At 40.2% G+C, this 12,892-nt stretch overlaps 1 protein-coding gene across 6 annotated transcripts in view; it reads right to left on the bottom strand.

The window, feature by feature from the left end:
• The window catches only part of LOC136774426 (uncharacterized), a 219,136-nt gene that overhangs the window by 133,454 nt on the left and 72,790 nt on the right, over nt 1-12,892 (bottom strand). For all 6 annotated transcript variants that reach the window (XM_066728708.1, XM_066728710.1, XM_066728709.1 and 3 more), the window contains exon 3: nt 836-910. In XM_066728708.1, the coding sequence (XP_066584805.1) occupies nt 836-910 (75 nt within the window). The remainder of the gene's footprint in view (nt 1-835; nt 911-12,892) is intronic.

Genomic DNA, 12,892 nt, shown 5'->3' with positions numbered 1-12,892 from the left:
GCGATATTTCATCATGATAGGCAACGTACAATAGAAACTATTTGTGTATCTCGACCATTCTACCCTTATCATATCGATGATAGTAAATTCACTTCAGTCAAGTACAATATTTATTTCGTGTTTATCAAAGCGAAAACTAGATACAACATTACTTTCTAGTTGTCTATAATTAAATTATATGAGTGATGATAATAGTGAAATTTGCGTTAAATATAGCACTACGTCAAGAGTTTCAGAAATGATAGATGATTTGCTGTCGCAGAATGATTGAAGAACTTTAATAATATTGAGAAATAGGGAGTGAATAAAATTACAAAAAGGTGGTTGAATATTGGTAAGATGGAAATTAACAAAAATGTAATTTAATTTTTGACGACGAGTGAAAAATTACTTTTAATGAGTTTTGCTCTATATATATATATTTGGTCAGAGGGAAATTTGTAAGAGTACAAAACGAAGGGAAACATTCAAATGGCACGTGTAGTAGGAATAGCAAAATAAGTGCTCGAGCAGGCAATTAGGATGGTAGCTGTGCTGTTAGGGTTATCGCCCACCGAGAGATCGAAGGGTAAATCTGAACGGAGGGGCTACAAACGAGTGTTTCGTAAAACCAGACATGTCTCAATTTGTTAGGAATTTCGAGATATTTTCATAACTCTTCGCATTCTACAGAATTTCGCAAAATTTTATTATTTTTGTGTAAACATTAATAACAATAGGTACATTAAATAATAAATTTAAACCAGTATCGAGTTATTTATATATGTTAACGAATATCGATACTGAACTAATAGCGTCATTAACCAGTTGATAATCATCATAATTACTCTCTTACCTGGGTGATGGAATGGGCCTTGGCTTATCTAATTCTGGAGCAAGTGCCGAGTCCGGTCCGCGGCCACTGGAAGCCCTGAAATCAAAATTAATCATGTATCAGCAAACAATCACGTGCATTCATTAGTTTAGCTTGAATAAAAATTAAAATCGTTTGATTGAAAATGGTTTAATAAAGTTTCATTCCAATCATTAATCCAATTACTGTTACATAATTAACCAACTTGATTATAATAATATTTGGTTGCTATCTGATAACAAATTTCACACTAATCAATGGCAACATTCATTAATTTTATATAGACACAAAAACTAGCTTCCTGCAATTGATTCGAAATTACTGAGAATTCGAATCATGTGGAATATATTACGAACTGGCTAGAACATTATTTAGAAAATCTTATTCGTGAAATTATTAAAATAAAATGATAAAAAAGTAGCTAAAAAGAATGAGACTGAACGTTGATTAAGAACTTTCCAATCAACTATTCGGCTCTGTAACTTATAGTGCGTAGTAATAAGTGTCTCAAGTTAACTATAATTTCTTTCCAACTCAATCCCTTTTCCAATTATTCGCAACATGAATGAAAATCATGCTGGTACATTTAATTGACAGGTTACTATGCCATTCAGGCAGACAACTGTCTAAATTCCAGTACAGACATGACTGATAGATCAGGACTCGATATAGCCTCAAGTTATTTCAAGGTCGAATAACATTTTTTCCCAAGACACTTGAAAAAGTTTATCCCAGTCGGATTACTTTGCTGTCATTTTAACACGACGACTAAATCAATTCAGAGTAGCTGTAAAATAATTCCGATACAGTTAGCGATAAAAACATGTCAGTTTTCATGACAACTTCATTTTCTGAATAATTTTAAAGACCACTGTCACAACCGTAAGAATCTTGATTTGCTTATCACGAAACGATACTTGGGAAAATAATCTGTGTATTGTTTAACTCGCAGATTTATCCGAAATTTCGGAAAGACGTATAACTGGAAGAGCTCGTCTAATTAATAATAATTATCCCCGTGCGAGAAGAAGAGGAACGGTTGGCAAGTGTAATTGCTGCTGGCTTTCACAGTGACGTGGAGGATTTGCAGTTAGTACTCGTATTTATCTCAATTAGAGTGCCAGTTTGTTCTGGAATGGTCGACATGCAGCGTCGCTATTGGCCAAATGCCGCGCTCATTAATCAATCGAGTCGTCCAGATATCGTAAGGATCAGACATCAAGACTCGTTATCCAAAGTTTCTCAACGACCAGCAAATTTATTGCGATATCCAGCCAAAATCGAGATTTCCAAGCTTCTTGTATATTAGAAAAGGGGGATAATCATGAAGAACGTGGATGATTATTTTCATCGCTGCTATATATATATATATACTATAATGCAGCCCGTGCTAATTGGTTCGTATAACGTACAATGCGAAAGGCTTAAAAATCAAAAGTAACATTTATCCCATTAGAGTTTTAAATTAAAATTCGAAGATTAATTTATGGCCAACCGTTACATGTCGTTTGGCTCCTTCGAAAAGGCAAATTTTGCACGGCAAGGAACCATCTGCCATTTTATTCACAGGCAACTCGGCGAATCGGAAAACGTTTCACCTGTTTTAATTGCGCCGTAATTTCCGTTCTGCCCTTCTAAAAATTAAACGATCCGTTATCAAGTAAATTACCTTTCTTGCTGGCGACGTAAAATACTTGTTTCAACGGTGAGCGAAAGGAGCTTTTTGCTGTTTTTACATTTGCAAATGTTTATTTGCCAGCGAAATGTAATTTTCACGTCTCCCCTTTCTCCTGCTAAGTAAACATAAACAAGCGTACTCCACTTTGTTTTATAATATGGCGAAAACTAAATTTCAATTTAATTGCTGTGGAGGGCTTGTAATTTTCTTGTTGGAAATTCGAGAGAGAGAGAGAGAGAGAGAGAGAGAGAGAGAGAGAGAGAGAGAGAGAGAGAGAGAGAGAGAGTTGGGCAATGCAAATGAATTTTGCAATTCTGAGTTCCTATTAAACAGATTTCCCGCGAATCGCCTGGTCCAAAAGGAACCTTTCAAAATTCATTTTATCTCAATTTCTACGAGCCCACTCGTTAATTACTGCCATTGATTCATTTTCGTCAAGATCTCGGAGATACTATTTTACATATAACCTAAACCCCTCGTCCCTCTCTATTCGATTTCGTTTGGCATTTGATACTGAATAAAGGAGAAAGAAACAGTAACGCCCCCGTCAGATGGTTATCTTTCGTGCATGGCCATAAAATGGCAGCCGTAAAAAGTTATATTCAAGTAGCACTTTCAGCGTAATTTCAATTTATTCGAGCACGAGGTTTAAGCAAAAGAGCAGGAACGTGAATATATATAGGACGATTCGAAGTTTTGCTCGGCATAAATTGAGTTTTCACGACGAGAATCGTGGGGTTTACGGAATAAAATTTCGATTGGCCCAGATCAGAGAATGGTGATTCGAGTGATGCGAAAAGTTTTTATAATTTGGCTTGATCCCTGCAGAAGTTTTCAAAGTGGAAGAAAGAAAGCTATTTACAAGGCGAAAGGTGAGTCGAAATGAGAGAGGAAGAAAAAAACAGAGTTAAAGGGGGGGAGGAGGCTGTAATGGGGTGGTTTTTGCATTTCAGGGATTTCGATGGGGATAGTCGGGACTTAAGGGTGTTTTATTGTCATAGGCGCATATACTTTATCCGGCTATCCACTCTGGATGTTCAAAAAAACATTTGACTATCCTCCCCCTCGACTGGCAATGCTGCGAAAGACTCTTTTTCAATGCAGACGGATTCCTATACAAAGGACGAACATTCTAGTCGAGCTCGGAGCTCGCGTATCACGCCACGCCAGCAGCTTCTTCCAACCACGAGCCGCGCGCTTTAGGCAACCGCTGTCCGCCACTGTGCCTTTTAGACTGATGATAAAACGCCACTGTGTCGAGTGTCGCACTCGTGTCGTCCACTTCATCAATCTCAGCCCTTCATAAAAACGTTTCCACGTTAAAGCCCACGGATTTCCCTGCTTTTTCCTCGCCTTCGATTTTCTTACAATTTTATTATACTTTTCGAAGTATACGTTTACGTCAAGTGGAAAATACATTGCAGCAATTTTCGTAAAACGAAGTCTGATAATAGAAATTTTATTAATAATAGGAAGTATAAGATGAAAATGATAAACAAATAGCCTGTTAGATTGCAAGCGTTGCAATTACTAGGGAAATTATAATTATAAGGATGAAATGGTATTTCAGGGGATGAGTATTTTCTCTAATAATCCTTCATCCATTTTATCAAGTTAATTAGCGTGAAGATCTTAATGAATACGTTAAAGCAGGCAAGAATTTGGTATAAGGTAATCAAACGTCAACTGGTTGTAGCGCTCGTAATCACAGACTACTTAATGCTTACTTCGAGAGTCACTATTAATTTTCTCGTTTCACCGGAACCAGAGTATGACTCGTACCAGGAATCATTACAGCGATATAATTATATATCTATGGGAGTCACTGGTCCACCTTCTTGACAGGACAGATGCATTTTAATAAGCAATTTAACGTAACGACGACAACGACTACACTGTCGAGAATGGAAATCGCCTGTACAAACAGCAGACAGGAACCTCTTTAGTGTTAGTCTCTTGACAGTTTGCGTCAACGAGGTGAAAAAAGTTAAATGACTGTTTTCTCCTCCATTGAGTAAGAGAAATCCATGTGCGATTATTATGGGTAACATAATGGTGATAAAAAAAATAAAACTATACAAAAAATCAGCTTACATTTATATCATTCTCTATATTGATATTATCGCCAGCTGGACTGGTGAAAATGTTGTTTCCCTTTCTCGCTTTATTACCAGGAGATATAGAGCCCATGTCAAAGTGCACATCGACTACGGAGAGTATGTATGGAAATACATGTTGTGCGGGCAACGAAGGAAGGGTGGTCTAAAAATCAAAGCGATGCGAATAAATCGTAGTTTATGGTGTGCACTGAAAGGCGATATTCGCGTTACAAACGCTTTCCCACGTGTCGCGATATATTCCACGGGCAGATTATGCGACTAATCTCGATCTGTAGTGATATCTGTTAGCATTAATCAAGTGGCTCGCAGAAGGTTGGCCGTAAACATTTCAGACGGTCTGCTTAGCCGAGGATGTTCTTGCTTCACGGTTCAAGAAGCGAATATTTCACATATCCGCCTGGCCTGTCTGCTCGGGGTAGCCGACCTTAGATTCGCGCGACTCCGACAAAAAGCCAACAGCTATACGAAACTACCTACTTAATTGCGCAACGTTATTTTTATCGTTTTAATCAGAGCGAACAAAAAAATAAGCAAGTTTCTTTCCGGACGAGCCTCGAATTACTCGCAGCAATTAGTACAGTCTTTTAAAGTTTTCACACTTTTCCAAGCGTTATCTGGGAAAGTAGAAGCGGCCCTTTTTTAATAGCCATGCAGACGCATTGTGTTCCGCTGAAACGGATGTACTTGTCGTTTAACACGAAGAATGCATTTGTAGAGGATGTAAAACGTTTCGTGTACTATATACATTCCAGCAGGAATATCACCTTAAACGCTGTTGGGAGAGTGTCTTGGATCGTCCTAAGGTGACGAGGACAGGAGCTACGATACACCAAGAGTATAAAGGACTTGGAGAAACTTTAAGCTCATTTTCTGCACCCTGTGCAAAAGGATTTTTTTCCGAGACCACTGATAACTTTTTTAGTCTTATTTCTTAGGCGTTCGCGCTCATTTACCATCCAATGCCGTCCCTCGATGCTCCGTTTCCATTCAATCTACAATTGTTAAACGCGGCTTGCCGCGGTTTTAATCGTTCCTCCCTCGCCCGAGACACCACTTCTCGTTCAAACGAAGGAAATTACCCTCTCGCTGGAAAATTGCGAGGGCTGTGCTTAAAATATAAGCAAACAGTGGTGGAAATTACTTTCTTCGTGAGAGATATACAAGCAAAGTCTCTGGTCTTACTGGAAGGTTCTTGTAGAAACTGCGAGTTCCACTTGATTAAATAAATTTTGTCAGCGGAAAAGTATGAGGAGCGAATTTAGGCGATTCGTATGCCAACGGGCAAACGGGCAACGGTTCGGGGTGCGCTTGGCAAGGAGCGGGAAGCTCGTCAGAGCGGAAAGCCAAATTATGCAGTGTGTGTTTCCTTATCTTATCGCTGCGAAGCTCCTCCGGCCGGAAAACGTCGTCCTTCGCGCGCGCTAGAAACTCCGAGCCAGTTGGGTCCGAAGAGTTAACATTTTACGCCAACTTTCGTCGACTGAGATACTCGACAAACCAACTTGATACACGTCGAAAAATCGATAATACGCTTTTATCAAGATGAAAAGAACTTTCCTAATATCGGGACCTTACATTATCGAGCATTACAGTGCTAAACAAAGAACTCGCGTCACAGTAATCGAAGGGCCATCCTTATTATCCGGCGCAAACTTTTCCTCCGCGCGGACTAAATTTTCCCTCCAATTACAGCGAAATGCAAGGTTGATCTATCATTTCGGAGCGAGGAAAAATTAGTTTGACTGGGATTGGAATTTTTGCGAAGGTGAGTCGAGGAAAGAAAGCAGAGTTTGCTCTGTCAATTGGAATAGTGTGTTTGAGGTAGAGGCAAACGAGTAAAATTCTATTTCTCGTGATAATATATAGCATGGAAGGGGAAGGTGGATGGATGGATCATTTAAATTGCATAGCTGGATAATTCTGTAATGAAGCATATGGACAGAGATGCGATATAGCGTAATAAGAAATGGGAATAAAAAAGAAAATTACGTTGCTGGCAAAGTAAATGCAGGAGCGAGGCCTGTTTAGCGTGTAGTGGCGTGAACTCGGTCGAATTTCGCGCTCGATGCACAAAAGATTCGAACAGTGCCTCATCCACTTTTCAACGCTGGTGCATGCATGCTTCTCTTAACATAATAACCAAAGTCCTCTTTCACCTAGCTCTTTCTCCCGTTACGTAATTCTCGCGCCCACGGTAGACAGGGGGGACTGGGGACAAACGAATTAATGGTAAATATTTGACTTGAGCACACCTGAGGCCTGAATTGGACTTCCGGTTGGCTGGCTCGTATTTCACACGCGGGCTCGCCTCCTCGGAGCGCGAGGCACACGTGAGCCGGTGTCAATTTTCACGTGTTTTCTCGGGACCTTGACTTTCAAAATGCAGCTATATAGCGGTACTCGCTAGGCGAGTCGCTCGTACAAACCCTCGTTGCTCTCTTGAAAAAAGCTGCTAAGTACCCAATTTACACGCTCCGTCGTATTTTCATCCGATTGTTAACTTATATTCCCAACAGCAAACCATATATAACCTCTTGCAACGAATAACCAAACGATATGAGTATTTCCTCATAATTTTCTTCGGCAAACATTATTACCACCACGCAAGCTTCGAACGTCGTTTACTCCTTATTTTCAATTATTTTTCATGCAAAGTTTTTCCAAGGTACATTATACTCGACTGAAAATTTATCACACGCTTCTGAAAACAGAGGTAATGCAACCGCAGTAGTGTCGAGCTGGGTGTTCGATTAGGTGGCTACAAGTTTGCACGGTTTTCTATATTCCGACAGTACAACGCTATATAGCGAAGAAGAGCGAGGATCTCGTGTTGAAATTATTAAATGAAGTTTCTTGTTGAAACGGTTTGCGAGGACCTAGACCATTAATCTTTTCCCTCTCGCTCGCTCGATCGTACTCCTTCAGAAGTTCTCGATCCACTTTTTGGCAGAGTCCTCTGTTACCTCGTTGCGATCCCCCAGATTTGTTATCTCGAACGTGCTAAGTTACTACGAACCAATACACGAATTAATCCTTGTTTTAATCCCATTGCTAAATACTCCGTGCAAAATCGATTTAACGAGGTACAATCTCCCTGCAACCGAGCTACTTCCAGACACATTTTCCACGCGTTTACTCTATTATTTTCCAATATAAATTCCAAAAGCGTTCGAAGCAAGATTAAGATTGATAAATATTTGGCCACATTGACATTAATACACTCTAGGATTGAGAGATGAAGATGCATGGGAAAATTAATAGCGGCTGAAGGTGACGCGGAGTAAATTCTCTTGGTATGAGTAGACGGACAGCAGACGAGGAAGTTGCGGTGGCTGCAAAATTGGCTAGTTATTCGTTGATTATGCGCGCGACATTATTCAGAGGGAGAGAGAGAGAGGCATTTGCCGTAACGGTACACCTGGTACACCTCTTAGTCCGTATTCCTCGAAGCAGTCTGTCTGGTGTCGGATGGTGCATTAGCAACTGCTAGCAATGAAACACTATCCTCCCAACCAACGATGCCAGCCTTCTGCAGACGCCCAAGCATTTTATCTCCCTGTTAACGAGACTCAATGTACCTAAGCTCATTTCCATTATCCTTTGCAAATCCACAAACTCCTGACCCCGTACTCCACCTGAAGTATATATATATATATATATATATAGCTATTAATAGATCAATTAGAGAGCGTAAAAATCTCGAAAGAGGTTTCAACGATTAACTATGTAGAACCATTTGAAATCATATACCGATTTTACCCGCTAATTGCAGAAATTAGCAAAAAGTTGTTCTCGCACACTATTCTGTTAGAATTGCACCAATCGTGCTATGCTACACTGGAAGCAACTTTTTATAATTTATACTTTCGTCCAGTTCTTTTCTAATTTCACTAATTGATGACGTGAAATCGAGTCTATATATAACATTTATACATTTCAATCGGGATTCTAATAATATCGAGCCAGTTGATTTTTTATACTCGCCAAGCACAGTCAGGATCGATCGTAAGGCATCAGAAATATCAGAGAAAGCTGTTTGCGTGGGATCGAAGAGGCGTTAGAGGTGTGACGAGATTTGAAAGATACGTGAAGGGAAACGCGAGAAAAGGACGCTCGACGAAACGAAGCTATAACGTATATATAAGTGAGAGTGCGGCCCGAGATTTCCCTACTTAATAATTTACGTGAAAAATCAATTTACCCGAAATTCATACGTAAACTTCTCCCTTCGCAGTCACGATTATCACTTTTTATATCTCATAACCGAGACATTCGTAAAATTTACTAGCATTTACATTGCGCGCCAAACCTTTACTCCAGATATTTATTAATTTTTACAGCCCTAGTTTGATTAACGCTGATTTTTCCCGCCTTTTCTGATATATACTTCCTGCGTTTCAATCTAGTTTAATATGCTCCTAAAAAGCGTTCGCCATAAAATTGTTCGAATAAAAATGGTGATATACTCTGGTAATTACGCGAGTGAGTCAGTTAGATAAAAACAGAGTTAAGGGGGAGGGGAGAGGGGTAAAGGTCGTCGCGTAAATCAGAAAGTTCGACGCTGTAGGTCCAGGGGTCTCCGGGGGCTCGGAGAAAGCATTTTTTTAGCGTCCCCTCAAAGCAGCCGCTTCCGCGCCAATTTCGTCCGCCACTCTTAACAATATTCTCGAAACGCGACTTATCTGTCACACACCGCGAGCATTTACCAACCCGACGCATCGCACGTTCCGCAAAATATAACGAGGGCAGCCTCCGCTCGTAAAAAATGTCTCGATTAGCGTCCCGAGGAGGGAGAGGGGTCTAAATATTTTTCGCAAAATATCTCAAAGCAAATTTATAATTATACACTAGTATATATATTTATTTAAGAAGCTTCTCTTCAGCAATTGGGCGACTAATCACTGTGCAAGGAAAAACTATAAATATAGGAGCCAGCACGAATGCCGGTTTAATCGTGTTTCCAGTACGAATGAAACGAGCCAAGGGAATTTTTCGCAGTTACGTCGAATGATAAAAAGTAAATAGCCATCCCAGTGTTTCAGCGCGGCCAGGCACAGCCACGTCGTTCTCCGCGATGAAAATTCCGCGGCCTGAAACGGCCTGGTTAATTTGTCGCAAACTCCTTTGTACCCCAGCGACCCATAAAAGTGCGCGTGCTACTCGTGTCTTCCTCGAAAAAGCACGTCGCGATGTTATTTCGCGCGGCTTTAGGACCGCGCGACATTCTGACGGGAATAACCTGCTACGCCCGCGGGAAACGTAAAAACTCCAGGACTTTCAGCTGGACCCACAACGAAGAATTGACCCCCATCTCCCGTTTTTTCCTTCTAGCCAAACTCATCCCCTGGCAAAAAATGTCGACGGAAAAACAAAGCTTCGACTTCCGCCAAAAGCAATCTGTTTCCATGATTACATTTTTGCTTTTCTTTCGGCGAGCAAAATATTTTCACTGAATTAGTTTGGATCGAGCCGAAGGTGCAGCAATAATAATAGTTTCGGTAGAGCGATGTATTTTAGTTTTTCTAGAATAGTCGCGAATAAATATGCAAGGCATTCGCGCGCAGAGTTTTTGCTGCAATTGTTAGTGGATTATTCGTTCGTTGAATGGAGCGAGTTAAAATTGGAAAAACGACACTTTCGACGCTCTCGCGTCGTTAAACTCTGTAGCAGCAGCCTGAATAGGCTCGCCATTAGCTATCCGTTAGAACTGTTACAACTTGAAATTGTTCGCACTCGGTTACCTTATAATTCTACAATGCGTTACTCGAACGTCTGTCCTCAAAGACTTTAACGAATTCTCACCAATTGATTTTGTGTGAAATTAAATCAATCAATTTTACAAAGATTGATAGTATTTGGCTAATCAAAATGCTATCGACAGAATAATCACTACTATATTATCTCTATCAAATTATCATTGAGATTCTAAATAAACAAATTGTTTCACTACATAAAAAAAAAGCAGTAACTTTCTTCGTGTAAATATGTCATGGAATTTTTTCTGCAATTTAATGATTTCTTAAATTATATAATGATTTTTTATACAATATTTAGAATAAAAATCAATTAAAAATAAATAATTTTATTATATTATAATGGAAAGACAAAAACTGTGGGAATTCTGTTGAAAATGTACTAGTGCAGATGTTGTTGGAGAAGAGATATAAGTGAAAAGAAATTGGCCGATGCAAGAAGCTCGTTAACGTGCCTAGATTCATAGATTTGTTGTAATCGTCGTTGGGATCGATGAGTTGTTTGTAAGGACAGCTAGTTCACGGGCGATGGGGGCTTAGTTACATAAACTGATGCTATACATATAGTACACTGTAAAGACTCAAGGCAAGGTAAACGGCTTATGTGGCTACTAGCATTAACGGTCTAAGATTTGGCGGCACAAGCACACAACGAAGCTTAGCCATTATCGTTAAAGCCCAGCGTCCCGTCGACTCCTAGCTAATCTCCGTATCCAACAGCCGGCAATGCCGCATATTAATACGAGCTGCGCAAAATTTTACGCGTCCCGACTAAGCCTCCCATTCTCCACAAGAACCTTCCGTGCACATGCACCTCGCCTCGTTATATTGGCCAATAAACAAAATCTCACGATTTATTAATCACTTTACAAAACGTTTTCCCCACAAAAAACTCTTAAACTAATAAATTTAACGTTTCTCAAAAATAGTGTAGTATTAAATGTATGTAAAAAGCCAGATAACACCATACAGCTACCAACTAATCGTAATTTGTCCCAAAGAGTATTTATATTATACACACATGCAAGCTAGAATTTTATTTCTTTGTGCAAAACAATAGGATTATAAAATTTGCATAAATTTTAAAATTTAAAGCCGAATGACTAAAAATCTTATATATATATATCGAATGACAAGTGCAGGTTGTAAATATTGCGCTCGTACAACAGTTGGCGGGAATTCGCGTAACGCTCGGGAGTTTCAGGCGTTTCCTGGTTCCCAGGGCGTTATTGGCGCGTGTGCGTGAATAAGCTGCAGCCGTTTCGATGGCATCGTGCTCGGGGAGTCTGGAAGATCAAAGTCAGCCATGCTAGATATTTCATCAAGACGTCTGAGCTATTGCCAAAAGCTCCAAATGCGTCCAGCCAGGATTTGCGAGCGGAAGTGAGCAGCGCGAAACAGCAAAAACTTCAGGGCTATTCGCTGCAGCTCGCCAAGTAAACAAGACTCGGCCCCAGTGGCCCCACTACTCGTTCTCCCCCCCCCCCCCCTCCCCATACACGCCCCACTCTCCACGATTTTAGACAAGAATCACGAGCGTCGAATCGCTAAGAATCGCCCACACATTCGCCCTCTCTATTTTCGGTCCATGCACTCTCTGACACTTGCCGATGTCTCTCCAGAGACTCCTACATTTCCAACAGTTTGCATTTCCAATCCTATAACCTCCTTCTTATACTTCCTGGACGATGATATTTTCAGAAATATACTGTAGCAACGCTCCAACGATCATTTGTAACGAGCAAACTTCTAATCAGATACGATCTTTCCGCATGAGTCACCTCTTTTTTCTTTTAGAAATGATTTAGATATCTTTTAGATCGTCAGAGTGTTTGACGGGAATTTGTTTTTAGAGAAATGTTTAAAGAGTTCTCGCGTGGTGGAAACTTTAAAGTGGAAATAAGGAGAATAGGGAGAACGAAAGAGTCAAGTCATTAGTCGCTGTACTTTTGTAACGTGGTCGTTCTCGTTTCGCTAAATAATTCTTGCAGGCGGTGTTGCCGCCGGCACCTGCCGCACCTGCCAATCGCCCGCTCGTTGATCGCTCGTCCTCAGGAACGCGCGGCCGCTTGGGAATCCGTTTTTCGCTTTTCAATCATGCCTATTCGCGCGTTTCTTCAGCTACGATCATATATTGTACGTCTGTCTTTTCCAATCGCTCGGAAATTTGACAGAATCGATTGATTCCATAGATGAAAAATATTACTGGTTTTAGCAATGGAACAAATATAAAAGTTCTCTTTACAATAATTTCGCACGTTGTTCTATGAAAAATCTGTAATCTCGCAATCTTTAAATTTTCCTTCGACTATACCGATATTTTCCCAAAGGGCTTCCAAATTCGCAATCCTATAATTTAACATTCTATTTCAGTGTTTTTCTCGGCTTCTTTGATTCAATGTATGGATCGACGTTGTTTTATGCAAAACCTCTACACTGTAGCACGAATAGCGTGGATTTTACGGTTTTGTGTAAGATAAACAATGAT

Source organism: Prorops nasuta, unplaced genomic scaffold, assembly GCF_024137725.1.
Source record: "Prorops nasuta isolate Cenicafe-Biocafe unplaced genomic scaffold, Cenicafe_Pnas_1.2 PNAS00006, whole genome shotgun sequence".
Classification (NCBI taxonomy): Eukaryota; Metazoa; Arthropoda; class Insecta; order Hymenoptera; family Bethylidae; genus Prorops; species Prorops nasuta.
The sequence above is the reverse complement of the archived record's forward strand: the minus strand, read 5'-3'. Positions and strand labels throughout refer to the sequence as shown.